Source organism: Mustela putorius, unplaced genomic scaffold (genome assembly GCF_011764305.1).
Source record: "Mustela putorius furo isolate JIRA1106 unplaced genomic scaffold, ASM1176430v1.1 tig00537227_pilon_pilon_pilon, whole genome shotgun sequence".
In the NCBI taxonomy this organism is placed as follows: Eukaryota; Metazoa; Chordata; class Mammalia; order Carnivora; family Mustelidae; genus Mustela; species Mustela putorius.
Genome location: NW_025422368.1, coordinates 15,880,069 through 15,897,591, shown reverse-complemented (window position 1 = coordinate 15,897,591; position 17,523 = coordinate 15,880,069). Strand labels below are relative to the sequence as shown.

The following is a 17,523-nucleotide window of genomic DNA, read 5'->3' as shown; positions in this document are numbered from 1 at the left end:
ATTATAAAGCAGTTACATTGTTGACACAAAGGAAAAGAAAATACACTTTTCTATTATTCGAAGGCAATTCACAATCATTTCCAGGAATTCTGTGAGAATTTAAGGCCATTTGTTCTAAAGAAATGCTTTAATTTAGACACAACGTCACAAAACTGTAATTTCTGTAAAAACTGTATGTACATGCAAAAACTCTTTACAAGTCATTGTGGACAGGCAGTTCAGTATGTAGGATTAGGTTATCTCACAAATGTGTTGTGCACTAAGTCACGTGGTTTTGTGTATTTAACTGGGAATTTCACAAAAATCTTCCAGCCTGTGCACCTCGCACGGCAACATGAAAAGGTGATAACAAGAAGTCCAAATCAGGAGAGCCAGTATCCCTTTGAATTAAAATATCTAGACAAGGTATAATGGAGTAAAAAGTTTAAAACTTCTGCTACATGGTTCACAGTTAAATATTCTGGGTTTTAGTCTCTCTAAATAGCATTATAATATAAAGATGCTACTTCGTGCACAAAGTATTTTCTGTGCATTTTACAGTTCACAATGTTTGACTTTTTATTATTTCTACTGAGAATTACAGAACATAAACTGACTGCAGTCTAAATTTAGAACCCAAGCTCCATGAAAAATGCATGTTCCTACAGACTACACATCTGCTAAGCTTAAACCCCCATACCAGGCAAACAGCAGAGGAATCATTACTAAGCAGATGCGGCCTCGTAAGACCATTCACTTACTGAGAAATATGAAAGCATCTCTCCTTTCTCTTATTTGCAATTGTATTTGTCCAGACAGTCATTCAAAGAGATATTGCTCTTGCGATTATAGCTATTGCAATTTAGAAGACAGAGGATTCAATATTCAAAACTCTTATTCTTAAGAACAGTTATAAAAGTATTGAAATTTAAAAAGTAGTAACGTGTAAACATTGATACAGAGAGACTGCTTTCCTATACACACAGCAGTCGAGGACAATATTTGAGTTAAAAACAGTTTGTGCTTTTCCCAACAATACATTGGAAATTAGCTGTTTCTGTCCAAAAAAAAAAAAAAAAAAAAAAAAGAAAGAAAGAAAGAAAGATAGATTCAGAGAAGACATCCATATTTTGCTTCAAGCATTTAAACAATTTTTCTGTTGCTCATGCAACAACCATATTTACAGTTTTGGTTTAGAAAGAGAATTAATTTTGGATCCAAGAAAGCATATTAACCAGGACTGCTGAAATCAAACCGAGAAGAGTATCTCATTCCCTGGTTCGCGACAGAGCACCAGGAGCAAAGCGTTGACTCAGCAGTTCTTCGTGATGGGTAGTTCACGGGGACGGTTGCGAGCACGGTCATATCTGAGTCTGTAACACGTGTGTAGGCGGGGTGTAGGGGGGCGGCGCGGGGGATGGCTTGATTCCGCGGGCCCGCATGTAGGAGAGGAACTGCTCCGGGATCTCAGCGAGGACGTCTTTAGCCAATCTGGCCATGCTCAGTATGTGGTTTCCGCTTCTGTCAATATAATCCCGGAACGGCACGAACTGAAACAGAGGTAGGAGAGTTATTCCAGAGACTTCAGTATGCTGTTTAACAGACACAAAAACCAACACATGGAAACATGTGCTGGAGAATCAGAGCAGCCTGGAGGACTGGTTAGATAGATAAGCATTACTATGCATCTTCAAGAGATTTGATTCATTAGCAACAGCAAGCTACTATAGTGACCGAAACTTTCTATTGTATATGCTTTATCTAAAAAGGGATGCAATTGTTCTCTATTTTTTTTTTTTCTCCCAATAACTTCTGTCTCCTGGTCCCGAAAGGTCCATCATGTTGCTACAGGTATTCTGTGGTTTTGAGTTCTAGATCTCACCTGACTACCAATAGGATAGAGCGTTTACCTCTTCAGGGCTCGGTTTCCTGCCGGTGGAGTTAATACCTGCATAAATCAGCTTTCAGTGCAGAAAGAGTATCCAGCACAGGGGAAAAAGGAAAGTGCATATTGTTGAAGAAGCCTAAACACATGTGAAGTGTTTTTATTTATTACGAAAATATCAAATCACATATCCCCCAATTTTTTTTTTAATCGGTTGTTTGGAATGGAAAAAAAATTATTCAGCCTAAGAATTGATAATACTTCATATTGAAATATCATCATTCTTGTTTTTATGTCATATAAAAATAATTGCTCTGTCTTTACATAAGCAATTATGTGAGAGCCATTATCAGCTGAACATTAAATATTCTGGCAATAAATTGCCTGATTCTATCTTTGCTTACAGTGGTTACTTAAGTTAATAAACATGTGCTATCTGAGGGCACTAGTTCAATTTCCCTTCAGAGATATGATGATTCTTGAAGCAACCTGGAAATGCTTGGAACCATTAATGTTGTGAACCCAGTAATTTAGGTCTTAGAGAAAAGGCACAGTGAAGACATTTGAGAATGTTGAACAATTTCTAAGTGTAAAATTAGGAGTTTGAATTAAATCAATTTTTCCTCCTCTAGAGAGACAGCACCTTCCCATCTCCTACTATACCATAATTGTGTTAAATTTATTTTGAAAAAGTGACTTTTGATTTAAGTAGCTACACAAGATGTGCTTTCAGAAAAAAACTATAATGAGGAAGTAGGCTTTAAGATGGTCAGATTGTTACAGATAAACCAATTTAAAATTTTAAGAAATCAAATAGCAAGTGTAATACTTCTCCTATAGTGAACACAGTCTCTTTTAAGGAAGAGGAGAAAATGACTCTTCTTTTTAAAATACTGTAGGCAGAGGCAACCTATATGACTATAATTTTACCTGTCCTGCTAACCAGGAGGGAAACTCAACGGAGCTTTTAGAAAAAAGTGTAGTAGAAAGGTGACAAAGCTTTCTCTTACACCTGAAGGTAGCTACGCAAGGGTAAGAAAAACTAATAGAGCAAATATAACCTTCAACTGAGAAGAGAGCTAAGGGGACGTGAACTTGTGTGAAGTCAAGTTATCTAACTTTGAACAAGACTTGACATTCTTAACAAAAAATCAGAGGTGCAAAAAAGTTAGGGTTTATTGTTTTTCACTGAAACTATAATTAGAAAAGTGAGAAAACAGGAATCGACAAGACTGAGGATTAATGAGAAAAAGACATCTGACTGCTATAGCTTACTTCATTCTTTTAAAAGACATAGCATGTTAAAAGTAAACATTTAGAATGCTTAGTATACAGCAGTTATCCCTTAAACTTTTTTTTTTTTTTAAGAGTTCAGTTTTTCCGAACTCTGTAGCTAACACATCCATGGAGGGAAGGGATAGCACCTCTGGCAATCAGTTGATCTCACCACCCATTCTGTGTTTACCCCAACTTTGCTCTTGTATTTTTCTTTCCCTCTTTACCTTTCCTTCCACACCATGGACATTAATCTCATTTATCTTTTTACCGCCTATTCTCCCAAACCCTGGAATTAGACTGCCCAGGTTCAAAGGCTGATTCTCCAACTTATTAGCTGCATGATCTTAGACAAATGATTTCCCACTCATTCCGTTTACTCTTCTATAAATAAGGAGGATAATAATATTTATAATACCTGCTTTATTAGGTTGCTATATTAAGTAAGTTAATATGTAAAGTACTTAAAACAGTATTCGACTCATAATATGTATTATATGTGGTAATTGTTGTAATCATCACTACTATTACTATTCAACTTATACAGGTATATATTTCAATATAACCATGAAATTATATTCTTTTTATTATTTTTAAATTTTTTTTTAGTTTACTTTTTGGGTATGTTCCAAAATTCATTGTTTATGCACCACACCCAGTGCTCCATGCAATACGTGCCCTCCTTAATACCCACCATCAGGCCCCTCCCAATCCCGCACCCCCTCCTCTCCAAACCCTGTTTGTTTCTCAAAGTCCACAGTTTCTCATGGTTCCTCTCCCCCTCCAATTTCCCCCAACTCATTTTCCTTCTCCACTTCCCCATGTCCTCTGTGTTATTCCTTATGCTCCATAAGTAAGTGAAACCATATGATAATTGACTCTCTCTGCTTGACTTATTTCACTCAGCATAATCTCTTCCAGTCCCGTCCATGTTGCTACAAAAGTTGGGTATTCATCCTTTCTGATGGAGGTGTAAAACTCCATCGTATATATGTACCACATCTTTATCCATTTGTCTGTTGAAGGGCATCTTGGTTCTTTCCACAGTTTAGCGACTGTGGCCACTGCTGCTATGAACATTTGGGTACAGATGGCCCTTCTTTTCACTACATCTGTATCTTTGGCGTAAATACCCAGCAGTGCAATTGCAGGTCATAGGGTGGCTCTATTTTTAATTTCTTAAGGAATCTCCACACTGTTCTCCAAAGTGGTTGCACCAACTTGCATTCCCACCAACAGTGTAAGAGGGTTCCCCTTTCTCCACATCCTCTCCAACACTTGTTTACTGTCTATGAAACTATATTCTTTTTAAAAAAATTTTTATTACTTTTTTAATTTTTTATTTTTTTTATTAACATATATTGTATTATTAGCCCCCAGGGTACAGGTCTGTGAATCGCCAGGTTTACACACTTCACAGCACTCACCATAGCACATACCTTCCCCAATGTCCATAACCCCACCTCCCTCTCCCTACCTGCCCCCAGCCCCTGACAACCCTCTGTTTTGTGAGATTAAGAGTCTCTTATGGTTTGTCTCTCTCCCGATCCCATCTTGTGAAACTATATTCTTAATAGTTTTCTAGCTACATTCACATCAAAGATTAAATACAAGGAATATCCTTCTTCATTTAGCTCAAACTTAAGAACAGTATCAGTGTTGTCTGCGAAGTAATTCATTTTCATGATTTTTCATTATTTTATAACACCCATTGCTTCATCTTTCCAGAAAATGCTAGGAGATATGCTATTTTTTTTTTTAACTGAAGTAAATTAAAACTCATCTTTAAGAATGCTATGATGCTCTGGGATGTCAAAACTTAGATTCACAACCACCCTTCTCATAATACATGCAGATCTACTCATATTTAAAACATTTTCATAAATAACGGGTAAGAAAGAAATCTTAGTTTTCAACTGAAGAGGAAAGTATATATCACATTTAACATAGGCTTGTTCAGTGGGGCAACAGATTCTGCCTGCCCTTTGAATACTGGGGGACCTTGCCTATAACTTGCCTTGCCTTACCTCTCATTAACATAGAGAGTTCTTGTTATCAACAGAAGTATACCTTATCCCACCTGTGTGCTGGGAGTAGATGAAAAATGTTGAGAACTTTCTAATCACTAACTGAAATTACCTAAACCTTTCCCAAAGGGACATTCAGCTCTTCAATCAGTCACAAGGTACTGTCCTAAGTGAGAGATGAAAATGACAAGTGACTCTTCATTTCCTTTACTTCTTCATGTCATATCTTACAGTTGTCAGGACCTAATGTGCCCTCTGTAACACTGTTGCTCATATCCTCCTACAATCAATTTCCCACTCAACTTCTCAGACTACTCTGATTTTTGTCTTTTTCTTTTTTTAAAATCATTCATTTCTGATCACTGTACCTGGGGACTGCCTGTTCAAAATAATGCTCGCACATTTGTGGATGAGTGTCTTATGGTTTGTCTCCCTGGGTGTGGAGCCTGCCCCCACAAATGAACTCGGACCCTTCAAGTGTTGAGTCGAGAGGAATAAATCAGTTTTAACTTTGCACGAATTTATCACATTCATTCCCCCACAAAAAACCAATAAATGCATTCCATTCTGTAAAAATATACTATATCATTGATACTCTCTATATTTTTTTTTCAGCATCCATCCAGTACAAGGAAAATGTTCCACATGGCTGCTCTAATGGCTGGCTTTGCCTATTTGTGAAAACAAGTTTTGAATCAGTTTGGGCAAATGGACTTTTAGTTGCTGTTCTGCTCAATTTTACTTGATTGTTCCTACTGTGCAGAGCTCCATTAGTGATTTTCAAGTCTACGCCTTCAAGGTTATTATTCTCCTTTTAATGGAAAATATGATTTAAACATAATTTTTAAGGAAATGATAGGCCAACCAACAGCTGTGTGCAGCCAGAAGAAATGACTCTGCATTATACACAATGGCCAATTCATAGCACAAACAAATAGGAAGCCTTTACATATACTGACTTAAGAAAATAACTCTTTGAAGTTTTAGAATAACAACAATAGGATCTCATCTTGCTTACTGTTTGTACTAGAGTCACGAAATTCAATCTTAAGGCAATGAATATAATTACACATAAGGCTGACTACAGTGTCCCTTGTCAAGGTATAGCTACTATGAAATACTGACATAAAAATGAATTTGCACTGGACTATGCCACAGACCATCTAAACACAATAACTAACATTGGCACTAACTAATGCATTTGTTGAGCAACTGGTAGGTAACAGGCCATCTGCTAAAATATTTATACAGTATCTCATTACATTTTTATAAGCATGTTACCCATATTTTGAATTTACAGAAGAGGAAACTGAAACTTGGAAAGTTTAATTAACTTAGATGAGATACTTACCAGTATCAATCATTATTTGAACCTAAATTGATCTAACTCTGAGACATGAACCACTTCAGTAATATGAAAGGGGAATTAGATCCTAATAATCTTCACTAGAATATTGGTTTTTATGAAAGTAGGTGTGTTATAACAGAAAGAACAAAGGTTTTGGAATCAGAACTCTGTTGGAAATTTGGATCTATCAATTTATGACTTAAATAATTTTGTACACGTTGCTACCTGGGTCTCAGTTTTTTTATTCATAAATTACTACAAGGCAAAAAGTGGCCAGTATTTTTAGGAAGATATAAAGTGGTATGTGAATAAATTGATGAAGTGGGGAAGTTAGTTCAGGTGTGCAGAGAGGGCTTTGTGCAAGGCTATATCATGGAACTTCCAAAATGTAAGATATTAATCAGCACAGATAAAGAAGAGTATTCCTGGTGAAATAAGAGGAAATAAAAACAAGAACAATGGAAATGTGTGATGGAAATACAGCTGGTAGTCCTATTTGTCTAGACAAAGTAGTGTGTATGTGTGTGCTCAGCTAAAGAGGAAGATTGGGGTCAAGTCACAGAGATGCTTAAATGCTATGTTTAGGTTTTAAATCAGTGTTATACATGATTTTTGCTAAGAATTTTAGAATCAGACATTTTAAGGTTAAATCTTCACTCTATTTCTTACCAGCTACATGACTGTAGACAAGAAGAATTAAACGTAATTTCTTTTTCTTTCTTTCTTTCTTTTTTTTTTAGGGTAAAAGGTGTTTATTTCCTTTTTGCTTCTTCTTTTTTTTTTTTTTTTTAATTTTTTATTTTTTATAAACATGTTTTTATCCCCGGGGTACAGGTCTGTGAATCACCAGGTTTACACACTTCACAGCACTCACCAAAGCACATACCCTCCCCAATGTCCATAATCCCACCCCCTTCTCCCAAACCCCCTCCCCCCAGCAACCCTCAGTTTGTTTTATGAGATTAAGAGTCACTTATGGTTTGTCTCCCTCCCAATCCCATCTTGTTTCATTGATTCTTCTCCTACCCACTTAAGCCCCCATGTTGCACTAATCAAAATACCTGCATAAGGTCAATTAAAGATTAAGTGAAGCAATACTATAGCTCTTAGTCTTCCCAGCATACAAAAGGAGTTAATAAATGACTCAGTTATTATTATTATATGAAGAAGTTGGAAGCCACTTAAGATTTGACACAGTAATGAGAACTCCATCTTCTATCCTCAACTTTCTGCTAAATCTTGGCTACCTTTGGCTTTTGTTATTATTTGCAGCCTTAAGCTTCTGTTTACCCACTTAAAAAATTTGGGTTCCATTTACAGTGCATTAACCTGCTTTGCTTCAACATATAAGAAATTGGAAGTAATGAAAAGGTAGGAAAGCCTAAATGGATCCTATTTTCTGATAATATTTTAACCAGCAGTATTTACAGCTTCACTTGTGATGGCTTAGATATTTTCTGATGATGGAGATTGACGGTGTTATCCTTCAGGACGGTGGACTCCTGTGACACCACTATTCTAAATATTCAAGAGTATTTCTATTCTTGAAAATAGCTCATTTTAAAAACATTCTAATCGATGGTGGAACCTGGAAAACTGTGATGGCGGAATATTTTTATTTTTATTTCTTTTAGAGTGGGGAGGGGTAGAGGGAAAGAGAGAATCCTAAGCAGGCTCCACACCCAGTGCAGAGTCCAACTTGGGGTTTGGTCTCACCACCCTGAGATCATGACCTAAGCTGAAATCAAGACTTAGATGCTTAACCAACTGAAGCCAGCCTGCGCCCATTGGTGATAGTCGAATGTTTTTAAAACCTCACTTGAAGTGAGAGAGAATGCTAATTCTCCTTCAACACAATGTACTATGTAAACGGTTACCTTGCTTACTATTGTTAAAAGACCAATCACCATTTAGGAACTTCTCCATGAAATTGGAAAAGGGTCTACCAAATCCCCTTAAATGAATGTAGGCATGTAAGTCAAAATGTCACAGTTATTCCAGAGGCTACTAATTCTCTGGGGACGGCTCAGTGGGTTGGAGCCTCTGCCTTCGGCTTGGGTCATAACCCCAGGGTCTGGGATTGATCCCCGGGGGGCTCTCCCATCAGCAGGGAGCCTGCTTCTCCTCCAACCCTCTCTCTGCCTGCCTCTCTGCCTACTTGTGATCTCTGTCTGTCAAAGAAATAAAATCTTTAAAAACAAAAAACATTTTAATTTCCTATTCGGTTATCTATAAGATCCAACAACTCTTTCAGTTCAACTTTATGTGGTAGAATCCCTTGAGTATTTAGCTATATCCACAGGTGTCTTCAGGATTTTGGGGGATCCCAGTGTTACTGTACGGTGGGAGACTGGTCTCAAGGACTCTGACTTTCAAGGAGAAGGAACATGTTATATGAATATATACCTTATACTGAATATATACCTTATACCACTTCATGTGGTACTCCTCTGAGACTCACAACATCATGAAAAGAGCAGAGATGAAAGAATTTAAAGTTCAGAAATAATGAAATGAAGGCTCAAAGAGAGAGCAGAGTGACAATATTATAATTTCACAGATCTGGGTCCAATCTCAATATTCTGCCCAATGTAGTTATCTGCTGAGAGACTAAATACTTTCACAATCAAGGACATTTTTATTTTACAAATGCTAATAGACATGACTGTTGCTTGTCACTAACATAATGGATCATTCCTCTTAAAGGAAACTGTAACGATATGGGCAACTTTAATTATCCCTACAGAAGAAAACAGTAACAAGTTTCCTGTAAGCATTATGATGAAGCTATGAGATATGAGGTTGCCTCTACTGCTTCTATAAAAATGCATTACAAGAGCAACACAACACATTCCAAAGAACTTCAAATTCATGCTTCCCTTCCGTAATTTGATTTTTTGGAAACTGTGAGTCAGACATTATGAAGAGCTTTTAGATAAAGTGTAATTACTTAGACCTATAATTATGCTAATAAGGTTAAGGTGAATAATCATGTGTCTAATTATGAAAACAAAACACCATGGTATACTTAAATAAATGACCACATCATCATGTTCCTTTTCTCAGCTGCTTTTAATCTAATCATTCATGTGTGTGTGCTTTTTACTCTACCAAGAACGTAAGGTTAAAAAGTTTAAATCATACTTAATACTTTTAATTTTTTTCTTTTAAAAAACTGTCATACAGATGTTTCTATTTTAAAATTTAATGTTGCTGCCAAAAAGAACAATGCTTTTTAAAATCTTATTATAGTTATTTACAGATTATTTTATATTTCTCCTGCAAAGTATTTTAATCATTTTTTTGTAGTCTTTTACTGAGTTCTGTTTCAAAAATGTATTTTATCTACATGATCTTACTTAATCTCTACAACAAAGCCAGAGCACAGAAATTTAGAAAGCTCATTCAAGTTTTATCATGGTGAATAATTCAGGATTTGAACTAAATTCTGTAGCATTCCGAATTCTGTGGGATTCTCTTAATGACTTTGGATGAATGTATGGGTTGTTATTAAGAAGATAATACTGAAATCTATTGTTTGCTCCTTTAAAACGTTGATAGCATGTGCTGAGACCTTTGCTTCCCCATTTAAAAAGGTGCACTTCACAGCTGCTTTACCCTTGTAAAAACCTTAAAGATATGGAAACTCTAATATGTAGCCAATTAGTTTCATTAACTGCTTGAACTATACTGATTGTGATAAATTTGAACTATACTGATTGCTGATTTTTTCTCTTCTATTCTCTCTAAGAATAGTAGGTTTTAGTTATGTATTTTTCTCGATTTGAACAAGTATAAATCATATACACATACATTGTTATTATTTTATGTTATTACATATAAAATATTGTAAGTATTATATATCATCTCTATATAATTACATTTAAAGTTATATGTAACTTATATTTTTATATAAATTTCTGTATGTATATATCATTTTAAGATCTATTTCTCCACCTTTGTAACCATAATCTAGGAAGAAATATATAAATATCTAGTTTTGGTTTGTTACCACTGAATTTAATTACATTGAAATGTAATCAGTTGTCTTTCTTTTTCAATTTTTATTTATTTTAAAATTTCTTTTCAGTGTTCCAGAATTCACTGTTGTAATCAGGTGTCTTAAAAATATATTTAGTCTTTGTTGAGGGCTAAACAAAGAATAGATAAGCATCATTAAAAAGTCTGCTATGTTTCTAGCTTCTGATTTTACCAAAGACCTCAATGATATTTTCTGGTAATATTAAAGTAGGAAAAGACATATATTAACATTTCTATTTTATATATAGTGCACCTGAGATACAAGAGAGTCACTGGGTACTTATTCTAGGTCCTACTTGCCATGCATCTCATAGACAATCAACTGACTAAATTAAGGAGAACCCGGGGGTCCTGCTTTCAATGTAATTTGTTTATTTTCAAATCAGAGCTGACAGGTTCCTCACAATGAACTAAACAAATAGTTTCCATTAAATTTCTTACCTGTACAATGTCTCTTTCAGCATATTTTCCCCTGGAGGAAACTCTTACATCATCTCCATCCAATTCAACCATCGCTTGAAAATAAAGTAAGACCATTTATCCAGTGCATTTCAACCATGTACTTAAACACCGTAGGCAATAGGAAATCAAGATGTATGAAGTAGCAACGTGTCCTGTGTCAAGGCAGAAAGCTTGTTGATTCCCCATTCTGCCACAAAACTTAACTGAGTGTAAATTTTATAACTGAAGAAAGCTAGCCAAACTCCCATGTGATCCTTTGAAAGACATGAGCCAGTGTGGGTATAGCTCCCCATCCTAGAGGTTCTCAGTTCTGGTTATGTGCTTATGTGACTGACTGGGCAAGTGATGCTAATCCATTAAATTCTCTTTGTCTTCTCATTTAAGAATCTTGGCGCACTAATCACAGAATTTCCAGTAACAATTTGAACTTTATTCTCATTGAAACTACAACAAAGCTATGTATTCATATCACCCAACTTCTACCTTATTAATGGATTTTAAATCAGAGAGGGATTTGCTCTGCCCTACGTTGTTTGGATAAAGTATGACTTCTTGAACTGTGATTTTTTGTGTGTATAGGTTGAGCAATAATTTCAACATTATATAGACTGATATTTGTGAATGCTGTGATACAAATGGACAGCTGGTAATAAAGTAATGTTATGTTGCAGTTAAGAACATTTTCCAGAGTTTATTAAGTTTTCAGTGAGAATTCTCTAAATAATTAATTACATGAGAAATGCTAATTTGTGTTTAAAGTATAATTCTATTACTGATAATTCATTTTGTATGCACATGACATTCACCAGACTCCAGAGGGCCACTTGCAATTATAATGTTTGCCTCTTTACCCTCCAAAAACTACTGCTCAGTCGGAACACAATCCTCACATTTTCATTGGTTTCTTCATTTGGGTTAAAAAAATTGTTTTAAATTTTACTTTTCTACACATATTCATGAGCCAATGTCTGGGTTGAAATAAGTGCTCATAAATGGTAAAGCCAGCAGTCAATAATTTGCTTAGATATACAAGCCATAATCTAATAAATGTGTATATTATCAATAACAAGGAAATTAACTTATTTAAAATACAAAAGATCCACAAATAAGCAAAGGGGAAAAAAGAGAAAGCGACAAAGCAAGAAACAGACTTTTAATGAAAGAGAACCACCTGATGGTTACCAGAAGGGAGATGGGTGGAGGGTGGGGTGAAATGGGTGATGGGGATTAAGGAGTGCACCTGTCCAGATGAGCATCAGGTGTAACAGGCAAGTTCAATCCCTATATGGTACATCTGAAACTAACAGTACACCTTATCTGAACTACCTGGAATTAAGAGGAAGAGGAGGAAGAGGAAGAGGAGGAACAAGAAGGAAGAGGAGGAGGAAGGGAAGAAGAAGAAGAAAATTACAAAAGATCTGTTCTTCCACACTTATTAGGAATGCAAATAAGGAATGTCATTATGATCAAATACTTTCAATAGTTCATTCCTTCCTTTGGTTTTGTTTTGCTTTCAAAATTTTCACATGATTTAGACATAAATATACAGCAACAGTGAAAAGCCAGCAAGTTCTCCTTTCCTGCAGGAAATTCTCCTTCACTCTAACAGAAAACAAAAATTTGTTGATTATCTGGGTCTCACCTTCCACAATCCCCTATGATCTCCATCAGTCTCTGTGAATGTTTCATTCCAATTAAGAAAAATGACAGTTACCCAGGCAATAATGTATCTGGATATGACCCTATAAAATATGGTCCACTTTTCAGCATGTCCTTTGGGTTAAAAAGTTGCAGGGAGCAAGAATTGGAGGCTAAACTTTTGAAACCACGGAAAAAAGACACGATGTGGAAATGGTGGAAGGGTGAAAAAAAACAAACCATTTATAAGAGAGAGAATTGCACTTCTGTCTATCTGTGGGAGACACCATAAAATTAGAACCTCTTCTCTTTCTCACCTTCTACTAACTCAGATCAATGCAGGTAACCTGATGCTGCTTTGATTTTTTGCCTTTTATGGATAAAGAAATTCTGCCTTGAGAAACCTTTCTTCTCAATGAAAGTGCTTTACGGAGGAGTGACAAATCACTGGGGAAAAATTACACAGAAAGTTTTAAGTTGTTCTTATTAAAATACAGTAACAAGACATCTGAATACTCACTAATCTGTTTATTCCAAATTCCTCTACCTTCAAAGAACGGATGACAAGTCTGCCTTTCTTGCCCAGGCATACAATGTCTTTCTTGTTAAAAGTGTGCAGATGTTGGATTTAGGTGGTTAACTGATAAAATATGCAAGTTTTATCTCAGTCTTTCCTTATGTCGGTTTCTGTGTGTGATATATAAACTTCCTCTATGGTAGATTTGGAAGTACCAAGAGAAAGGCTCTTCTTGACAGAAAAGCACAATCTGAATTTAAGTAACAGATCTTCTACATGAAACATGAGTATTCTGTCCTTTTCTTATTAGCAATGGAGAGAAGAGAGGTATTTTGAGAGGAGAGAGAGAAAAATAGAGAAGCATCTATGTTTCCTCGTGGAACAGTCTACTTTTCTAATACTGTTGTGGAAGAGTTTCCATTCTATTAAAAACTTTAGTCATGGTGAAAACTGAAGGCAGCTGTCGCAGGACCCTAATTCCTTGTCCCCATGTTTGCCAGAGGGAAGTGCCACTCTAATTCTCAGGAAGGGATTCTACTGGGAAGGCAACTTCCCTCTTTGTCTACAATCTTCACTCTCTTTTCCATGTGGAAAAATGACTCATTGATGGGAATACTAAAATGAGAAGGAACTGACTTTGAAATCCCTCTCATTAGGAGCAGCTGATCCTCAGTTTGAACGGAATATTACTCAGCCATCAGAAAGCATGAACACCTAACTTTTGCATCACCACGGATAGGACTGGAGGAGATTATGCTAGTGAAATAAGTTGAGCAGAGAGAGTCAATTACCATACGGTTTCACTTATTTGTGGAACATAAGGAATAGCATGGAGGACATTAGGAGAAGAAAGGGAAAAATGAAGGAGGAGGGAAACCATAGTAGGACATGAACCATGAGAGACTATGGACTCTGGGAAACAAACTGAGCGTTTTAGAGGGGAGGGGGTAAGAGGATGGGTAAGCCTGGGGATTGGTACTGAGGAGGACATGTGTTGCATGGAGCACTGGGTGTTATATGCAAACAATGAACCATGGAACGCTACATCAAAAACAAACGATGTACTGTATGGTTTCTCACATAACAATAATAAATAAATTAATTAATTTAAAAAAATAAATAAATTATCTACCCATAGGAAAAAAAGATGAATGTTAATTTCTCCCTGTGCCATGATTAATAGCCCAGGCTCTGCCCTTGTAGGGAAGAGGCCTGGCGATAAAGCTGATCTCATTCAACTTTGGCAGAGAAATAGTGACAAGTTTGATTCTGTGCAGAGGTTAACTCAAACTCTCAAACACTGCATTGTTAGTAATAACAAGCTTACTGTGGTCTTTGAGTGATTCTTACATATTTTTTTTTTTCCAGTTTGGGAAGTCAGAGAGGAAAAATGATGAATTATACCTTAAACCCCTAGTAAATACTGGGAACCAAAGAAATGAAGAGAATAAATGGCTTTGACAGTTGGATAAGGGTAGTGCCTGCTGCTCTGAATAGAAATATACGAGCAGAAATAGACGCCAGGAAGGGTCAGTGGCTCTGTATTCCTACATGATGTGTGCAGGCTTGAGGAATGAGTGACAGGTTAGGTCATATATCTAACCACAGACTTCCAGGATTTGTGGAGACTAGGAAATACCTAGTGAGAGGTGCATCCTGAGGCAAAAGCAAATTAGTAACCGAAGAAGAAGGCATGAGTCAGTTTACCCTAGCCATCAGTGAAGTTCCAGAATCACGGTCTGTCACTGATCAATGCAGATGATCAAGTACACAAAGCATTAACAAGAAAGATGTCTCTTAGCTTTCCTGACTCCAGAGAGGTTGTCTCAAATCCATGCCTGAAGTACAATGTGAACAATTTGAATATTCAGAGGCTGAGAAAATATTAGCAGAAACAGCAGTAGTCAGTGCTAAATGACTTTTGCTTTAGACATGGGAAGATTCTAATGGTGCAAAGCATGACCAACCAAGCATGGAAGCGAAGGAGAGGATTTCCAGGGTCAGCAATGTAACAATGTAACAACTATGTAACAACTGTCCCTGTGGTGCTGAGATTGGCAGATCTACACTATCCTTATGGAAGAGGAGCTGGTGGTTCAATGAGAATGATCCCAGTGATGATTGTAGTATAATTAACATGTATGTGCCTAAATTAACCTCTAATGTACCAAAGGTTGTTCCAAATATTCTAAAGTTATTCTCATTTCCAAAGCCCCAAGCTAAACGAACTGTCATTGTTAAAGTCAAAACACCTGAAGCAGGTGAATGCTAGGTGATCATGAAGTCACCACAGAGTTCTCTCTTACAGGAATTCACCAGGTGACTGGGAACAGATTATCCTTAAAGAAGTTTACCCAGATCACTAGCTACACAAACACCTGTCACTTAATTGGCATCTGAACGAGGCCTAAGCCCAAACTCAGAACTACCTAGTCACTCAATTTAGCATAATTTTATAAAGTGTCATTAAATCTCAGATGGTCAGTTCCATTTTCATTTTACTTTGCTCTTTCATTTTACAGAACTTATATATTTATAAAGCTAATGTCTATCAACTAGCCAGTGTCTGAAAAACCATTAAAGTAGCACATTATGCTTGTGTGTTAACACCTCTCTTCACAACCTAATGGTTTATAAATTTAGGGTTCATTCTCAAAGGTTTTTAGTGAACCCAGAGTGTACTCTGCCTTGTGAACAACTCAATCTATCACGCTGTCAGCCATAAAACATATTATTTTGAGATGCAAACTATCACAAATGGAACAGAAAGCTACATGTTGAATTAATCTATACCAGATAGATAATGTCCTTGTCAGAAGACAGTATTTTCATTTGCTCAACTTAATAGACTTCATCATGAGATACCTATGTCTATAGGTACATGGACATTATATACATATCCACGTTCATATTCACACTTATATACAAGAAAGAGTGATAGGAATCTTAGAGCATAATGAATCAGAATAAATAAACCAAGGAATACTACTGAAAATCTATTACTCACCATCAAATTCTGCTGGTCCGACACCTACTATAATTATTGACATTGGAAGTTTTGAAGCCTTCAAAGAGAATATACAATTAGTTCACAATTAAGAAATTGAGTTAAGAAATGAGGTTTGAGAAGAAAATAATATACTGCTTTGATATTTTTTCAAGATGTTCACTAAAACAGGTTTGAACATATTTAAAATGTACATAGAATATGCTCGACTCTACTCATTCTTTTTGAACTCTCTAGACACGCTTATTCAGTGGGATGTTCTCCAGGAATGACCAGTCTTGGACAACATAAAAAATAAAAAAGTATTGCTCATTTGCCTTCACTTGCTATTCTCAGCCAACATCTTCCTAAGCTGACTTTGGCTATCTTTGGCCACTTTATTCATGTACTTACTCCTCTCAAAAATCTTTCAGTTGCTAAATGGGGCAAAAAAGGCACTCCAGTTGTGAAACAGTAGTACCCTACTCTATCTCATTTATACCCAATGGTAGGAAAAGCAAAAATTCATAATAAATGAGTGAATACAAATAATAATTACAGGAAGTTATTATTATAATAATTAATTTGTTTTATTAACTAGCCACAAGATTGTGAGGGATAACGAATATTTGATGTAATAGCATGTTTTCCCATCATATCACTCACCCTATGGAATAATTTTAAATAATTTAAAGGTCCGAATGTGAGATCTGGCAATAGAGAGATGGACGGCTGGCATGGCCCCATCTACAGCTATGAAGGCCATCAAATTATGAATCATGGTTCCTTACTACATTATGTCCTACTAGTTTAAGCCTAAATTGTTAAGTTCCTACTTTAAAGTGCACACCAATGCCACTGACCAGAACACAAAGAAAACCAAGATGAATTCTACCCATGTGTCTAGTTAAAAAATAACAAACAAATGAATGTGTAAGCCTTTGGCGCTACTACTTTTTATGCATAGTTTTTCTAAGAATATGTCTATGATTTTTTTTCCACACGCAACTTTTCTCCTCCACCAAACAGCTAATTATATCTTCTCTATGCTATTAATAATAAGATGTGATAAGTAATTCATTCATGCATCCCATTTTCACTAAATGCCAACTTAGTGCCAAACATTGCTAAACTTGGAATAGCAAGATATGCTATAATTCTATAGAGTCTAATATAGATTTTATAGATTAAAGTCTTATAAAGAAGACAAATCAATTAAATAATCTTAAAATAAATAATTAGGAATTCTGACAAGAAGAATGGTTTGTGCGTCTAGTCCAGTCCCTTTCAGTTCTATAGAAAAAAGTTCTATGGAGACAGTTCCATTGGAAAAAAAAAAAACCAGTCAGTACAGTTCTGTAACTA

The 17,523-nt window shown here is 36.0% G+C and overlaps 1 protein-coding gene across 2 annotated transcripts in view; it reads right to left on the bottom strand.

Moving 5' to 3' along the window:
* Window positions 1-1,045: 1,045 nt before the first annotated feature.
* Window positions 1,046-17,523, bottom strand: part of CPNE8 (copine 8) — a 217,545-nt gene continuing 201,067 nt past the window's right edge. For both annotated transcript variants that reach the window (XM_004771828.3, XM_004771829.3), the window contains 3 exons: window positions 16,180-16,237; window positions 10,997-11,070; window positions 1,046-1,529 (listed from right to left, as the gene is read on the bottom strand). In XM_004771828.3, the coding sequence (XP_004771885.1) occupies window positions 1,341-1,529; window positions 10,997-11,070; window positions 16,180-16,237 (321 nt within the window). In that variant the 3' untranslated portion in view covers window positions 1,046-1,340. The remainder of the gene's footprint in view (window positions 1,530-10,996; window positions 11,071-16,179; window positions 16,238-17,523) is intronic.